General features: G+C 42.9%; 1 protein-coding gene across 1 annotated transcript in view; it reads left to right on the top strand.

The window, feature by feature from the left end:
• Window positions 1-2,177: 2,177 nt before the first annotated feature.
• The window catches only part of MAPK1 (mitogen-activated protein kinase 1), a 110,949-nt gene continuing 94,678 nt past the window's right edge, over window positions 2,178-18,448 (top strand). Inside the window, exon 1 of the mRNA XM_025857341.2 lies at window positions 2,178-2,519. Within this exon, the coding sequence (XP_025713126.1) occupies window positions 2,401-2,519 (119 nt within the window). The 5' untranslated portion in view covers window positions 2,178-2,400. The remainder of the gene's footprint in view (window positions 2,520-18,448) is intronic.

Below are 18,448 nucleotides of genomic sequence, written 5' to 3'. Positions count from 1 at the left end.
ACAAGATAAGGAACAGGTTTGGGTGGGGTAGATAATAATAATAGATAACGTTTATTGAGTACTTGCTATGTGCCAGGTTCTTTACATATGTTGTCTTATTTATTCTGTACAAAAAACTTATGAGGTAGGTACTATTGTGATCATCATTTTAAGAGTGAGGAAACTGAGGTCAAGGTCATACAGGTAGTAAGTGGAGCAGCCAAGACTGAAACCCTCTGGCACTCTGAGAGCAGAACTCCTGCAGCTAACCATGGGCAAGTTGGATATGTGGAGCTGAAGCACCCGTGGAGATGTCACATAAAGATGTTCAGGTAGACATGCTGGCCTGGAGTTCAGGAATGAGATTCTGAGCAATGATTGAAGACCTGGGAGGAATTCAGGATTGGAGAGAATGAAACCATCCAAGGAAGGTTACAACCTACCACCTCAGAGTGCTGTCTTGTCCCATTTTCCTTTGGCTTATTACAAAGGAAGAATCTGAAAAAAAAACAAAGTTTTTAAAAAATAAATATATATTTTTTCTTATTGGATACTGTGTTTGTTCTCTATCCCTGAAATTTAAGAAATTTTCCAGATTATGTCTTGAGGTTGGTTTCTGCTTATTAATTTTTCTAGATCCCAGTGAATTTACTCAAATTTCTACCTGCACTCAGATCTTTTTAGACCCAAGGAAAACTTTATTATCATTTAAATTATTGCCTGTAATTGATATACTCTGTCTTCTTTTGAGGGATGCCTATAGCTTGAATCTTCATGACGTTCTCCTACTCATTTCTTCTCAAAGAATTCCACCACTTTGAGTATTTCTTATGTTTATCTTCTATATTGCTGATTTGCTCTTCTGCATTGTCAAATCCACTTTTTACTGCATTAACTATTGAATTTTAGTTTGGTTATTGTGGTTTTAATTTCATAGTACTCCCCATTTATCTTGGCCTGTGCTTTAAAAGATGCAATGTTCTCTTATAATCAAGAATAAAAATTAGGTGTATTCTAAAACTGGGTTCTGCTTAGTGGACTAAATATATTTCAAAGGAGTAATTTTTGGCTCTAGCACTTTCTTATTTCATGTGTCACCTATTTTTTTCCTACCAGGTTTTTACATGATTAGCCTATTCACCTTTGAGACTGACTGAACTTTGCTGACGTCTAGAAGTCCAGAGTTGAGGGCTTTCAAGATCACAGTGTTGGACAATTGAGATGCAGGATCTTACATCCTTATTCCCCCTTCAAAGATGGCCTGGGAAATGCTCAGAAGCAGTGGCTGTTTCATTTGTCTTATTGTCTAAGCTATTCTTGGTATTCACCTGCTTTAGGATTGATTTTTATTTTTCATCCTCTGCTGTTTTTGAGTACTTCAGGGCCCCAGTGTGTCTCATTTTCTCTAGATCTTAATGTTTTGGTTTTGGTGTTTCCACTTTTGCATTCATGTTTTGGTATGTCCTGAGATTCTGCCCATCTGTACCCATCTGGGTCTCAGTCTCTGAATCTCCAGGTCTTTCTCCACTACCCTCTGACCCCTGACTCTGCTTTATATTTCTTCACAGTACTTATCACAACTTGCGTATTTTTTTTTTTTAACCTCACTTCCTTCTTTTCTTTCTTATCTGTCTATAACCTCACTCTAGAATGTGGATGCCCTGGAACAATGTAGATGCTCAACAAACACTGGTTCCTGAGTCTCTCGCTTTAGTCTCAAACTTTGTGTTTCACACTTTCTCAGTATGCAAATATCTTTCGCGGTCTCGGTCTTGCCTTCGGCCTCTAAGTTTGTGTGTGGGGCACGGAGTCGCGGAGGCCTGCCGCACGCCTGCGGCCGGTGTGTGGAGCGTCCGGCGTAACCTCACGCGTGGACCCAGGTCGTTCCCTGGCTCAGTCAGTACCGCGCTCCGGGGTTTTCCCTGCCCCGACAGTTTCTTAGGCTCAGTGTTACGGTTCCCGTCCCGAAGCCTTGGTGTCCTTCTGCCTCTCGACAGCCGCCTACCGCGCCAACTCCCCCGCGAACGCACGTGACCAAGCAAGGCGGTGACTCTGCCGCCGCCGCAGTGCTCCGCCCCGACCTCCCCGCTTCCGCCGGCCCGCGCAGCCCCGCCCCCAGACGGCGGGGAGCCAATCCGCGTGCACGCTTCTTGGCTCCGCCCCGGCGCCCTCCTCGGCGCGCGCCCCTCCCTCCGCCCGCCGGCCCGCCCGTCAGTCAGTCAGGCAGGCCGGCAGTCTGTCCGAGTGGCCGTAACCTCTCCAGCTGTCCTAAGCCGTGCCCTCTTTGCTCCTTCCCGGTCGGCGTCCACAGCTGCACTCGCAGCGGCGCGGTCCCTCTGGGAGGTGCGGCGTGGGCCGAGCGGCGGCCGCGGAGCGTCGAGCCCTTCGCGGCGGAGCGGCGGCGGCGGCCCGGCAGCCAACATGGCGGCGGCGGCGGCGGCGGGCGCGGGCCCGGAGATGGTCCGCGGGCAGGTGTTCGACGTGGGGCCACGCTACACCAACCTCTCGTACATCGGCGAGGGCGCCTACGGCATGGTGTGGTGAGTGTCCGCGCCCGCCCGCAGGCCCGGCCACGCCCGCCCACCCCATCGCCCGGGGACGCAGAGGACGCAGGCGCGGCCTCATCCGCGCCCCGGCCTCCCGGGCCGCCGCGACCCCAACCCTTGGTTTCACCGTCGTCGGTGCGCCAGAGGCCTCGGGCGGGGCCCGGGGGCTGGTCGAGGTTTGGGTGTTGCTCGCGGCGTTTCGCGGGCCGGCCTTAGCTTGCCGCGGGGAGGGGCATAGGGGGCGGAGGCCAGTACCCGGGGACCCCCAGATTCAGGCGCAGCGCGGATTTTAGAGCCAGGACCCCGGGAAGGGAACGGAAGGGGTCCCGCGTCCCCTCAGCCCCCCGGTTTGCTAGCATCGTGGCCTTCTTTTTGACATCCAATTGTAGAGCTGGGAATTCCTTCAGAAGCTTGTCGGTGGTGGTGTTGGCCGCGGTCTTAAAAGCGCTTCGCCTCGGCATGTGTGCAGAACGCCGAAATAATTACCTTCTTCCCCTCGCCTGTATTTTGAGAACGGTTTTCATTAAATATCTTCAGTAGTGCTAACGGTGTTCTCCTGCGCAGGCTTTCTATAAAAAGCGTCAGTAGCATCACTGTTAGTTGTGAAATATTTTAATCTTGAAGTTTTTAAAATGGATTTTAATACCCATACTGTTTGCGTTTCAGGAAGGATAAACCCGCACTGCTCTCTTGATTTATTAAAGAGTCGTTTGGAGTTGGGCCTAATTTCACTTTTTTTCTTTACCCCGAGAGAGCGCTCTTAACAGCGTAAATGTATTCAGACGTTTTAGCACAATTGTGGACTTTTCCTGTTAATGTTTTAGTGGTCAGTATATATGCAGCCTTAATGGAGTTCTTGCAGAATTACATGCACCCTCCCTTATCTTGATCCATATCCCCCAGAAAGGTTCCCGGTTCTTTTTATTAGAATTAGCTGTTTTTTGTGTTGATGAAGACTTACGGAAGTGTAGACTCCCTTCCATCTATTTCTTCTTGTGAGTGGGTCTTGTGTTGAGTGAAGGAGGCGAACTAATATTTATTGAACATTTGGTGGCAGGTACTAGGTATATTATTTCATTTTATTTATTTATTTTTATTTTTTTAATTTTTTAAAAAAGATTTTATTTATTTGACAGAGAGAGAGAGAGAGCAGGAACACAAGCAGGGGGAGTGGGAGAGGGAGAAGCAGGCTTTCCACCGAGCAGGGAGCCTGATACGGGGCTTGATCCTAGGACCCTGGGATCATGACCCAAGCCGAAGGCAGATGCTTAACCGACTGAGCCATCCAGGCGCCCTATCTCATTTTATTTGAACAGCCACCTCGAAGGAGGAAAGGTGGTGATATCCCTCTTTCAGGAGAGAAAGTATTTCGAGGTGAAGCAAATTCTTCAGGTCATACAACTAGAGAGACAAGATTGTAGACTGAGATCCTGGCTCAAAAGCGCTGCAGCTCTTTCCTTTATACCCTGCTGTCTTTAAATAGTGTTATTAATAGCTTTAGAGTTTGGCATATTTTACTGTTGTAAGCAAGTCTGTTTTAGAAATGTATTCAAATTTGAATGATAGTGATTATAGAAATGCCATAAAGGGCATGTTTTAACAAGTATCTTAGACTAGTTAAATTTTTAAAAGACTAATTGAATCTTGACTGTTTTCATTCTCTTGAGAAGCAAAATGCTTCACATATACAACTGTGAAAATTAATGTGAACTCAGAGGTTTAGGAGCCAAAAGAGGAATTAAATTATGTCTAAAAGAAAAAAGGCCCTAGAAAGTACTGCCCATATTATCACTTCTCTGTCATACATCTGATTGCTATTGCACCGGCTGGTAAGTATACTAGTAAACATGTGTAAGGAGAGGTTCAGAATTGTCCATAACGTCCTTCAGCTTTCTTAAAAAATTTCACATCTAAAATATGGACTGAAAAAAAAATCTTTAGGTTTAGGATACTTTAATTGAAAAGGGTTTTTTTCTTTTTCCTCCTGATGAGATTCTTACTAGTCTGAAGATAATTTAGATAGGGTAGCTATTTCTGTCATTGCTGTAGACATATTTGACCTTCCAAGTCTCTATCGGGGGAGATGCTGAGTACTTTTACAGTAATTTTCCTTTCCTGAAATCCAAAAACAAGTATAATTGGAAGTAGAATCCTCGGTCCAGGTTATAGCTTTTAATTCTCATCTTAGTAAGAATGTAATCTATGTTGCACATTATTAGCATTTAATAAATGTTGATTAAGAATGCTGGGTTTGGGGCGCCTGGGTGGCTCAGTCGTTAAGCGTCTGCCTTCAGCTCAGGTCATGAACCCAGGGTCCTGGGATCGAGCCCCGCATTGGGCTCCCTACTCAGCGGGAAGCCTGCTTCTCCCTCTCCTACTCCCCCTGCTTGTGTTCCCTCTCTCGCTGTGTCTCTCTCTGTCAAATAAATAAATAAAATGTTAAAAAAAAAATGCTGGGTTTATGGAGGGCTTCTTGAATGAAATGTTATTTAAATAGTGATATTTTAAAAAATGTAACGCTTCCAGACAGATTTGAAGATTTTCAGGCAGTTAGGAATTTTGCCTTTTTTGTGCAGAGCCCTTTCCTGATCATTGTATGGAAGGTATTAAAGATGAAGAGTGGAGTTTGAGTTGGGTATTTTAAGAGTGGTTATGATTTTGATGGATAATAGGCTCAAGTGACAGTTTGAGCTGTGAAATCTAATCCTGGAGAAGTAGGTAGCAAATGGTAGAGGACTCTAAAGGCAAAACTGACATCAAAAACTAATGATGTAATATATGGTGATTAACATAACAATAAAAAAAATTAAAAAAAAACTGAGTTTGATTCTATATTTTGCAATGAAGAAGCATCAATGATTTTGAAAACAGGCAGTCATATGGTCAATTCTGAGATTTTGGGGGGTAGATCAACACTGGTGGAAGTGATATAGAAAAAACTGTGATGTTGCAATTAAGCTATTGTAACTGTCTAGAGGTGAAGTGATATAGTGGTATTGGAAGGTAATAGATGGAGGGGTTGAGAGACCTTATTAAGATAGAATCCATGGGGGGTGCCTAAGTGGCTCAGTTGGTTTAAGTGTCCCAACTCTTGATTTCAGTTCAGGTCTTGATCTCAGTGTCGTGAGTTCATGCCCAGCATGGAGCCTACTTAAAAAAAAAAAGAAAAAGAGGGGTGCCTGGGTGGCTCAGTTGTTAAGCATCTGCCTTCGGCTCAGGTCATGGTCCCAAGGTCCTGGGATCGAGCCCTGCGTCGGGCTCCCTGCTCTGCGGGAAACCTGCTTCTCCCTCTCCCACTCCCCCTGCTTGTGTTCCCTTTCTCGCTATGTCTCTCTCTTTCAAATAAGTAAATAAAATCTTAAAAAAAAAAAAAAAGAAAAAAAATTCATGGAGTGCCTGGATGGCTCAGTCAATGGAGCTTGTGACTCTTCATCTCAGGGTTGTAAGTGTGAGCCCACCATTGGGTGTAGAGATTACTTAAAGATCAAATCTTAAAAAAAAAAATCCATATGGGCTCTTTATCAGAAGAATGGTAGAAAGACTGAATTATGGCAAGTATGGGAGGAAGCAAAGGATGATGAGATCTAGAAGGGTAAGAGTCTTAATGAGGTGGGATTTGGATTTAAGAGGGATTTCTGAGACAAGGATTTTTGAGTTTGGATATGGGTATATTTGTTAATTCCACGGCTTCTATTTTGGGAGCCTGGGAGGATGGCTTTGCTGTTATCAGGGAGGAAATAGGCAGACAAAGCAGGTTTATTAGGGAGAAATAGTGAGTTGAGACTTACTAAGTTGTGATGACTGTAGGCCATTTAGGCTATTTCCAGAAGGCATCTTGAAATTTAGAAGAGGGAAGTAGAATCTGGAGATGAAAATTTATGAAAGTGGTAGTCTTGCATGGAAGAGCACAGATTCTTATCTGAGGTGACTGACGACGTGAAATTGCAAGCAGATGTGTATATTCATCTTTTTAGTAAACACTCCATACATTCAGTAGATTTTCAAAGGGATCCGTTGTCCCAGAAAGGTTAAGAACTACTGAGGTAGAACAGGAAGACCACAGAGGTAAACCAAATTTTTAAAAAAGATTTATTTATTTATCTTAAAGGGAGGGGAAGAGAGTGAGTGCAAGCGTGCGCAAAGGGGAGGGGCAGAGGTAGAGTCTTAAGCAGACTCCTTGCTGACTGCGAGTGTGACTCAGGTTTCAGTCTCTCGACTCCTGAGATCATGACCTGAGCTGAAACCAAGAGTTGGATGCTTAACCGACTGTGCCACCCAGGTGCCCCCTTGACAGATTTTTTTTTTTAAAGATTTTATTTATTTGACAGAGAGAGCACAAGCAGAAGGAGAGAGAGGGAGAAGCAGGCTCCCCGCTGAGCAAGGAGCCCGGTGTGGGACTCAATCCCAGGACCCTGGGATCATGACCCGGGCCGAAGGCAGCTGCTCGACCCACTGAGCCACCCAGGCTCCCTTTGACAGATTTTTTTTTTTTAAGATTTCATTTGTTTATTAGAGAGAGAGCACGATCAGGGGGAGGAGCAGACTCCCCATTGAGCAGGGAGCCCAGTGTGGGACCTGATCCTGGAACTCTGGGATCATGACCTGAGCTGAAGGCAGATGCTTAACCAACTGAGCCACACAGGTGCTCCGCCTTGACAAATATTTTTAAGAGGTAGGCAAAGAAATGAGAGCCTGAGGACTGGTGAGACATATTAGAATCAGGAAAAAAAAATGTATGAGAGGAGAAACTGAAGCTGTATATGCTTGATCATTTATTAACTAAGGTAAGTATTTTGAGTAAGTTGAGTTTGAAACCCTTTCTGAATATGATTGCGAGGTCATAGGGTTATCTTCATAGAGATAGTAATTGAAATAGAGATAATTTGAGAGTGGATTAGATGGGGGCGGGGGGATGTGAGAACTGAGCCAAAGGAATGCCTGATTTTAGGTGTCAACAGAAGGCCAGTTACAGAAGAGGACAGAGGAAGTGTGGCTAGAGAGACCAGACAACCAGGAGTGCAGATCATCAAAGGAGCCAAGAAGATTGTGGTCATCAGGGATTGACGTTGGATACTATAGAGGACAGACAATGCAACTTGAAGACAAGCTGTTGGACTTGATTTTCAACTCTCCTAAAAAAAGATGGTTCCAAGCAAAATTTCAGTGTGATCACCTTCCGAATGGTACAATATCCTGTCTTATTAAGGCTTTTTGATTATGGTAGACAAGTAGAACTACCATTTAGTCAACACTTTGTTTTATATGTGTTAATCCTCAACAACCACACTGCAAACATGGTTACTTTGTACAAAAGTGAGGAAACTTGAGACAGATTAGTTAACTTGCCCAAGGACACACAGATAGTAAGTGATAGTGCATCCCAGTCTGTCTGGTTCCTAAATGATGCTCAACCAAAGGTCAAAGTTGAGAAAGTGTATGTTTTCAGTAACAGGAAATACCTATTATCTGCTTTTGCTTGTATCACATTTTAGCCTTGTGTTTTTTTTATTTTTTTAAAGATTTTGCATTTAGAGAGCGAGTGAGCACAAGTGAGAGGGGCAGAGGGACAGGGAGAGAGAATCCCAAGCAGACTCCACACTGAGCCTGTAGCCCGACGTGGGGCTCAATCTCAGGACCCCAAGATCATGACCTGAGCTGAAACCAAGTTAGGTGCTCAACTGTGCCACCCAGGCGCCCCACTTTCTTTTATTTATTTATTTATTAAAAGATTTTATTTGAGAGAGCGAGTGAGCACGCGCACACACACACACAAGCAGGGGGAGGGGAAGAGGGAGAGGGAGAAGCTGACTTCTTGCTGAGCAGGGAGCCTGATGGAGGGTTCCATCCCAAGATCCTAGGATCATGACCCAGGCCAAAGGCAGATGCTAACCAACTGAGCCACCCAGATGCCCTCTTTTTAGACTTTTATTTTAAAGTTTTGTGTTTTTTTAAGATTTTATTTATTTATTTGACAGAGAGAGACACAGCAAGAGAGGGAACACAAGCAGGGGGAGTGGGAAAGGGAGAAGCAGGCTTCCTGCTGAGCAGGGAGCCCGATGTGGGGCTCGATCCCAGGACTCTGGGACCGTGACCCCAGCCGAAGGCAGGTGCCCAATGACTGAGCCACCCAGCACCCCTCTTTTTAGCCTTTTATTTTTATTTATTTATTTTTTAAGATTTTTATTTATTTGACAGAGAGCTAGAGCAGGAACACAAGCAGGGGGAGTGGGAGAGGGAGAAGCAGGCTTCCTGCGGAGCAGGGGACCTGATGTGGGGCTCGATCCCAGTACCCCGGGATCATGACCTGAGCTGAAGGCAGACACTTAACAACTGAGCCACCCAGGCGCCCCACATTTTAGCCTTTTAAAAAACTCCACGCAAGGTCATTCACTCAGAAAATATTTATTGAGCACCTTTTATGTGCCAGGATTTACACGGTCCCTGCCTCTTAGTATCCTTTAGTCCAGGTGGTGGGATGGAGTAGTAAAGAGAATATACCAGTCCATTCAGAAAGAATGTATGTAGTGCTGTGAGAAAAAGACGGCCTGAGTGATGTGGGGCTGTCTTTGTATGGCTTCATAGACTTTTGACCTGGGTGTTGTAGTATGACTAGGAATTCGCCTTGAGATGTGCATTCTAGGTATAGGAAAATGTACATGCAAAGGCAGCACATCAGGTCAGGAAAACCACAAGTTTTTTGGGATGGCAGGGGTGTAGTGTGTCTTTTTTTTTTTTTTTAAGATTTTATTTATTTATTTATTTGAGAGAGAAATGAGAGAGAGAGAGCATGAGAGGGGGGAGGGTCAGAGGGAGAAGCAGACTCCCCACTGAGCAGGGAGCCTGATGTGGGACTCGATCCTGGGACTCCAGGATCATGACCTGAGCTGAAGGCAGTCGCCCAACCAACTGAGCCACCCAGGCGCCCCAAGAGTGTAGCGTGTCTTAAGGACAAAAGCTTTTGACAGCTGGGATGGACAGGGCCAAATCCTAAAGGACATCGTTTACTGAGGAGTAGACTTGATTTTGTAAGTGAGAGTTATTAAAAGATGGCCTTGTCTCTGCCAGTTCCTCGTCAAATTTTGTGAATTATGTTCCCCTCTTTGTGTCTCTTATGCTTTCTAGCTGCTGTGCTTACGTGCTCTTCCTTCTGCTTATCTTGGGTTCCTCAGTGGGTGTAACTTCTGTCCCTTTTCCAGGGGCATTTTGAAATGTATATGGGTTTTGTTTTTTGGTTGTTACATTGATTGGGGAATATTATAGGCCTTCCATGTGTATATGGTGGAGGCAGGTATGCTAAACGACCTACAGTGCATGATACAGTCCCTGTGCTGGAGAATCATCCTGTCAAGATGATAGTAGTACACCCCTCCAGTCCACCCCCAAGAAACATTGGGCCCTGTTCAAGTCCTGTGTTCCTCTAGGCTCATCTTCTCCATAAACTTACCCTTACTACTGTCGGCTGTAGCACTCCCTCCCTTCCTGAAACTGTTGGGTATTGGTACCACCTGTTTGAAAGGCAAGACCAGCAGTAGTATGTATCATCTGTAGAAGCTCAAGACTTAAAAGTGGATCTGGATTCAGATTCTTAGTTTTGATTGTTAACATTTAATAAAGAAGCGTCTTGTATGATTTTGGGAGCTCAAAGATCTGAGTACACCATTTTACATGAGCAATTGAAAATTCAATGTTTCTGAACAGTTTTGAGTACAAGTAACTCAATGAAATTAATTTTGATATTAATAACATCCCTGCTGATGGTAGAAATCTGGTGGTTAGCTATAACTGATAAGCCATTTCCATGAATTTAATTTGTAGGTTTTCACTTCTCAAGTATTTATGAAAAGTTTTTTATGAAAAGCATCCAAGTTTTCTTAGAAACCATATATAATTTATTCTTTACCTTGTTCACATTAAGGTACCTGGTAATTAAAAACTGATTCCCCGGGGCGCCTGGGTGGCTCAGTCTTTAAGCGTCTGCCTTCGGCTCAGGTCATGATCCCAGGGTCCTGGGATCGAGCCCCGCATCGGGCTCTCTGCTCAGCGGGAAGCTTGCTTCTCCTTCTCCCACTCCCCCTACTCGTGCTCCCTCTCTCGCTGTGTCTCTCTCTGTCAAATAAATAAATAAAATCTTTAAAAAACAAAACAAAAACATTTCCCAACAAACATCCAGATCCGTTTCACCCTGTATCCAGTCAGTCTACCCACTCACCTAACCCTGAGATGCTGTTTTTTCCTCTTTGTTTCTCTTTCACTACTTGGGGCTTCCTCACATTGGAAAGCCAGCAGGATAGATATTCTCCAAGGTCCTTTTCGGATTCTCAGTCTTCGGACAGTCTCTGTGTTCTGAATCCATGGCCAGTAGGAGCTGGGAAGTAGGGTGTAGGGGTGTGCCATGATCAATTAACTGACATGAGTTGCATGCCTACCTTGTTTTAGGTCACTGGGGTTCCGAGTTCATTTTCATTCTCATCTTTGAGTAATTTTTTCCTCCCACTTTATAGATAAGGAAACCAAGTCTCATGTAATTTGTCCAAGGTTCACAGCCAATAAATACATAGCAGAACTGAGATTTATCTTGACCCCAAACCTGTGAGTGAGTTATTTATTTATTGGGCTTTACTCTGTTATACCAAGCTACCTGGAAACATGCTTCCTATAGCCCGGATTCTTGAATGCATTGGCACCAAAGTATTAAATGATAATTGTCATAGATGACTTGGGCCTGTAGAGAGGTAAAAGAGGGAAAAACTGGATACCTGGAAAGGATGAGAGAAGTAGGGTCGAACTTACTTTTTATCCGGAGGGTAGTGTTAATTTCTTCTCATATGTTCTGCTTACCTCCATCCGTTTCTTGATTTCCATTCACTTAATAGTATTAAGTGGGTAGCTGACCTATGTGCTAGGCAATAGGATCAAAGTGGTGAAGAGAAGGGGTAGTTTTACTCTGGTGTTTACTGCAACAGGAAAGGAATAACTTTTACTGAGTTTGATGAGGTGCACAGTGCTGTTTGAGTAGTCCAGGAAGATGTCCTTGAGGAAGTGGTATTTAAGTTGGGATCTGAAGAATGACTTGGAGCTAGCTAATTAAAAGGTGGTGTAAGGTGCTGGAGTGTCTCATATACTATCTTGTAGAAAATAATTGTGGAAAGTGAGTTTATGATTAAGATTCAGGGATCTTTCTCATGGTACTGCGGGGATGGGAAGTGCAGTTAAAGCTTCAGGATACGGTTGTAACCAAGAACTAGAAAATAGACCAACTCCCCTACCTCCCTCTATCTTGATGTTTACAAAATCTTGCACTCTGCATCTCTGCACAGCTGGGGATTTTTTTCTTTTCTCTTTCACCACATCCCCATGCATTTGGCAGAAGAGAGCTTATCCCAGCTTCCTCAAGGTATGGGTCTTTAGTACATTGACAGCCAGAGGCTGAGAGCACTCTGAATCCAGTTCCTGGGAGAGAGAATTTGATCCAGCTTGGAATAGTGTCCATCTCGGGTCCAGTTCGCTGGTGGAGTCATTTGAAAAGGCTGACCTCTAAGGTATGAGGGATGAGGTAGGGTAGTCAAAAGATGTTTCCTATTGACTGCTGACTTGCCAGGTTCAAGTTCTTGGTGCTGCTTCCCCTGCTATTCTCCGGGCTGGAATTTTCCCCTGCTTTTTGGAGCCTGTGGGGGAGAGAGGAGAGGAGAGGGAGAAGTAGTTGAGACAGAAGAGCTTTGCTTTGCTTCTAGGGTTCTTTTGTTTTTCTGTTTCTGGTATTATGGGGGTGGCAGCTAAACTGGGTGGTATCTTTAAACTTTATTTGGTATTTGATACATATGTAGCATGTGTAAGTTAGGTAGCCTAACAGTAAACACTTAAGAACCTACCACTCCCTGAGTGACTTTTTTTTTTTTTTTTTTTAAGATTTTATTGATTTGCCCAGTGGCTGGGGGGTGGAGGCAGAGGGAGAGGGAGAAGCAGGCTCCCCACTGAGCAGGGAGCCCAATGCTGGGGGGCTCAATACCAGGACCCTGAGATCATGACTTGAGCCAAAGGCAGAGGCTTAACCCACTCAGCCCCTGGGGCGCCCCTCCCCCAGTGACTTCTTGACCATATTGTCTGAGGTCAACAATCTGATCTTCGGCCACAGCCTTCACTCCAAGGTTTAATTTCCTTCTGGGAGCCTGTACAGTGGAGCGGGTAAGGGCATGGTTTTTCACCATTTATATATGTGGCTATGGCAGGTTATCCAACCTGAGTCTTATTTTCCTCATCTGTAGAAAGGGAGTAGTGGTGTACACCTCAGTATTGTGAGGATTAAATGAGGTATGTAGGTGAAGTGCTGAGTGCTCAGTATCTGGTTAATGCTCTGATTATTCCCTTGAAGTAAATGGGCCTGGCAAGGCCTGGATCCTCTCTCACCTCAGTCTCTTAGAATATCTTTTTCTTAAAAAAAAAAAATATATATATATATATATTTATTTATTTGAGAGTGAGTGAGCGCATGAATGGGGGAGGAGCAGGGGGAGGGTAAGGGAGGGGGAAAGAATCTCAAGCGGACTGTAAGCTGAGTTCATGGAGCCCGACGCTGGGCTGCATCTCATGACCCTGAGATCAATCATGGCCTGAGCTGAAACCAATAATTGGATGCTCAACCGACTGAGCCAGCCAGACGCCCCATGCACAAGCCTATTTTTTAAGTGGGTTATTCTTTCTATTATTAAATGAAAATAAAGCATCTCTGAACAGTTTTTATACTAAGATCATATTTGTTTTCTTTTTTCTCACATAGCCCCTAAAATAATTTTTGAGAATTTGAAGCCATATCAAAGTTGTCCTCCCTATTTAGGAATCATATTCTATTGTAAGAAATAAAACTGTGGTTGACAACTAAAAAGTTGGTAGGCTATCCTAACTAAGAAAATTAATAGTTTCTTTCTCAGCTAGTCAGTATCCTCTACACAGATTTAATCTCTTTAGCTCAATTTTGCAACGTTATTTCAATTACTAGCATTAATGGATTTGTTTTTCCAAGCATAGGTATTCCCAGAATCTCTTACCCTGGGTGTTGGAGAGATGGCCAGGTATGAATCTGATGCAGATTTTGAGAATTCCCTTTAGGACCAACTTGAGGGGTCAAACAAATGGACAGAATATGAGGATTGCAGCTTCTTCTAATTATTAGGGTCTCAGGTTTTGCAGTTTGGACCTTAATTTGGCTTAACAGCCTCTTTTAAAATGCTGATACCCCCTTCCAGGATGTAGCCCTGTTCATCCTTTTATACGACACTTGATTTATTTATTTATTTATTTATTTTTAAGATTTTATTTATTTATTTGACAGAGAGAGAGAGAGAGAGCACAAGTAGGCAGGCAGGCAGGCAGGCAGAGGCAGAGGGAGAAGCAGGCTCCCCGCCGAGCAGGGAGCCCGATGTGGGGCTCGATCCCAGGACCCTGGGATCATGACCTGAGCCGAAGGCAGACGCTTAACCGACTGAGCCACCCAGGCGCCCCGACACTTGATTTAAAAAAAAAAATTGACCAAACAGCAAGCAGAAGGAGGCTGTGTCTAGCTTTTGTTCTACCTTTTGTTTTTTTATTTTTAAAAAAGATTTTATTTATTGATTTGACAGAGAGAGCGCGAGCGAGAGAACAGAGGCAGGGGGAGTGGGAGAGGGAGAAGCAGGCTTCCCGCCGAGCAGGTCGCCCAATGCGGGGCATGATCCCAGGACCCTGGGATCATGACCTGAGCCGAAGGAAGATGCTTAGCGACTGAGCCACCCAGGCGCCCTATCGTTCTATCTTTTAAAATAGCTATATCAATATACTATAAAATTCATAAAATTTTAAGGTTCAGTTCAGTCATTTTTAGTAAATTTACTGAGTTGTGCAACCATCACCACAATCCAGCTTTAGAACATTTCCATCATTCCAAAAAGTTTCTCCTTGTCGTTTGCAGTCAGTTCCCACTCCCACTCCCACCCCCAGGCAACTCCTGATCTGCTTTGTTTTGCCTGTCTTTGAACTTTCATGAAAATGGAATCATGCAAGATACAGTTTTTTGTATCTGGTGTTTTCTTCACTTACAGTGGTTTTGATATTCATCTGTGTCATTGCCAGGATCTATAGTTTATTGGGGGTTTTTTTTGGTCATTAAATAGTAATTACTTGGATAGATATACCAGATTATGGACATGTGCAAATTTTTGGGTTTTGTCTATTATGAATAATGCTGTTATACATTCATCTATAAGTTTTTGTGTGGACATTTGGTTTTATTTCTCTTGGTTACTTGGGAGTTACTGGGTCATAGGACAAGCAAGCTCTATGTGTGTGTTTTTGGGGCAGAGGATGGTAAAATGATTTTGGTTTAAACGATAATAAGAGTACAAATTAATTCATTGAATAAATCTGAATACCCTATGTACTGGCCTTATTCTAGGTACTGAGAATGGAGTGGTAAACAAAACTTAGTCCCTGACCTTGAGGAGTTAGCTCTTCAGTGGAGGAGGTAGACTAATGTTTCACTTACTGATAAGTGCTATGAAGAAAACTTTTATAAAATAGGTTAAAAGTATAGAGTGAAAAGGGGAAGGCATTTTTTTCCTGTAAACATTTTTAATGCTACGCACTTAAATTTTTTTTTACATGTAACTTTTTTTTTAAGATTTTATTTATTTATTTGAGACAGAATGAGAGAGAGAGAGCACATGAGAGGGGGGAGGATCAGAGGGAGAAGCAGACTCCCCGCTGAGCAGGGAGCCCAATGCGGGACTCGATCCGGGTACTCCAGGATCATGACCTGAGCCAAAGGCAGTTGCTTAACCAACTGAGCCACCCAGGCGCCCTAACTTTTTTTTTTTTTAAACAGTCTGAAATGTTTAGAAATATTGTAAGGACAGTACAAAGGTTTTTCCCTGTACCACTTGCGAGTAAATTGTTGATATAGTGCCTCATCTCACCAGAACACTTCAGTGTGTATTTTTACCAAACAGGGAATGTCTCCTACATAACCATAATATAACCATCACTATCAGGAAATTAACACTGACACATTATTACTTCTTACTCTTGAGACCCTGTTCAGCAATCTTGTTTCATTTAGTTGTCCTGTCTCTTTGGTCTCCTTTTGGCTGAGCCGTTCCTCAGACTTCCTTTGGCTCTAACACCTTAACACTTTTGAAAACTTATATTTTTACTTTTGAAGAAACCATCAAACTATTTTCCAAAGCAGATACACCATTTTACATTTTCATCAGCAGTGTGTGAGGCGTTCCATTTTTTCACAGCCTTACCAAAACTTGGTTTAGTCAATCTTTTTGATTATATCCTATCTATTGAGTTTATAAGCGGTATTGCATTATAATTTCACTTTGTATTTTCCTCCCGATTAATGATGATTTTTTCTGTGCATATTAACCAGTTGTATATCTTCGTTGATGAAGTGTCTGGTCCTGACTTTTGCCCATTTAAAAAAAAAATTCACGTCTTTCATTTGGTTTTGGTATATATAGCTCTGCTCTCTCCATGTTTTCCTTTATTTTTTATTTTTTTAAAGATTTTTTATTTATTTATTTGATAGAGAGTGAGAGAGGGAGAAGCAGACTTCCTGTGGAGCAGGGAGCCCGATGCGGGGCTCGATCCCAGGACCCTGGGATCATGACCTGAGCCGAGAGCAGATACTTAACAACCGAGCCACCCAGGCGCCCCTCCATGTTTTCCTTTAGAACAGGGACAGCTAAAATTTGAAGCATAATCCAAATCGAATCATGAGGCAACCCAGAAAAACCTGGTATAGGGATATTCTACAAAATAAACTAGCCTATAATCTTCAAAGATGTTAAGGTCATGAAAGTAAAAAAAAACAAACCAGAAACCTAAGGAATTGTTCCACACTGAAGGAATCCAAAGAGATGTGACAACTAAATATGATGGGTGAATCTGAATTGGCACAATAGAATGGGGCCTGGATTGTAAGAATGTATCAGTGTTAACAATTCTGATATTTGCAAATTGACTATGTGGGAAAATGGTCTTGTTTTGTTTGTAGGAAATACACACTAAAGTATTATGGGTAATGAGGCATCGTACTAGCAAACTTACTTTCAGATGCTTCAGAGTACAAATTTGATGAACTAAATTTACTGTTTTTCTGTAGTTTGAGATTTAGTTCCTTTTCACCGATGAGTTGTTTGGTCTCTGGAAGGTGCTTGTGTGAGGGTGTGCTGAAATTTGGGGCAAATCACGAAAGGCATCTTTCAGCCAAGTGAAAGAGCACTGGCCGGGGTGTCAGGGGAACTGAGTCTCCATCCCTGCCATCATTGGCATGTTTCGTGGGCTTATGCTCGTTACTTTGCTTCTGCAGGTTTTAGTTTTTCTCATCAGAAAATTAAGGGATTAAGTAAAACTCTATATAAAAGTCCCTTTCACCTCTAATGTTGTCATTGCCCTCAGAGACCTTCCGTGAAGTTAGCACACACATATATATATACACACACACACATATACGTGTACATACACATATATAAAGAGGACTCATGCATAGATTATTTCTCTGTTACTGGAAAGCTATCTGTTTTAGTGTAGTTTACTGGAGAAACCTCTGGGTAGTCATTACTGAGATCGAAAAGAAATGGGGAAACTTCCTATTAAAAACTAACAAAATAGGGCAGTCAGTAAGTGGCTGCCTTCGGCTCGGGTCATGATCCCGGGGTCCTGGGATTGATCGAGCCCTGCTTCGGGCTCCCTGCTCAGCGGGGAGTCTGCTTCTCCCTCTCCCTCTTCTGCCGCTCCCCCTACTTGTGCTCATTTTCTCACTCTCTCTCTCTGTTAAATAAATAAATAAAATCTTTAAAAAAAATGGATTAAAAAAAACCCAATGAAATAATTTACTTTAATGTTAAGCTCAAAATTAAACCCTGAGGAAAATAATTATTTTTATGCTCTTAAGTTGGAACTTTCTATACAGAGTACTGGTTTACCTCAAGTGATTAGATTATTCACATGTGTTTGAAGAGGGAGTTTTTAAAAACTTGCTGACTGGGATGAATGTTAATGCTGTCATAGGCATTGGGAACAAACGTATTATGAAAATGTAGAGTTTCAGAGATAGGAAATACTTAAATAGAACTGATTATAAGTAAATCTTTTTTTTTTAATGATTTTTTTTATTTTGGGGCATCTGGGTTGGGTGGCTCAGTCCATTAAGCGTCTACCTTTAGCTCAGGTCATGATCTCTGGGTCCTGGTATAGAGCCTGCAGTGGGCTCCCTGCTCAGCAGGGAGTCTATTTCTCCCTCTCCTTTTGCCCCACCCCCACCCCACGCCCACTTTGTGTGTGTGCGTGTGCACTCTCTCGCTTTCAAAATCTTAAAATTTTTTTTTTATGTTTAAGTAATCTCTACATCCGGTATGGGGCTCACATTTATAAGTCTGAGATCAGGAGTCACATGCTCCACTGACTGAGCCAGCCAGGTGCCCCTGATTACAAGTAATTCTGAAAAAGAGAAAACTTAGTACAGTCTTATTTATAGAAGAAATAGTTTGAACAGCTAAAGAAAATAAAGCAAAACCAATACATTTTCCCAGTTAATATCTAAATTTCCACTGAACACAGGTCAGGCTTGCAAAATAGGGAGCAAAACCTACAGAATTTACTTTGGCCACAAGGTTTTATCTTGAGTCAGTAACTGAGTTGAGGGTACTGCTATTTATTGCCTCAATAGAAATGTGAAAATGTTTAGTTTGGGGCTTATTTGAAATGTTCCTTCTCTTTTCGATCTAGCAATGCTGAATTCACCTTCAGATAAAATTTTATTTCCTTCATTAAATCATCTTTGTTTCTGTCCCATAGTTGAAGCAGATTTTTTTTTAAGATGAATGTAATCCTTTCCCGTAATTTTTGCAAGACCATATAGGCATATAAAAGTATTTGATACGATG

The sequence above is a fragment of the Callorhinus ursinus genome, unplaced genomic scaffold (genome assembly GCF_003265705.2).
Source record: "Callorhinus ursinus isolate GAN/ISIS: 27379988/994484 unplaced genomic scaffold, GSC_fseal_2.0 scaffold110, whole genome shotgun sequence".
Lineage (NCBI taxonomy): Eukaryota > Metazoa > Chordata > Mammalia > Carnivora > Otariidae > Callorhinus > Callorhinus ursinus.
The sequence above is the reverse complement of the archived record's forward strand: the minus strand, read 5'-3'. Positions and strand labels throughout refer to the sequence as shown.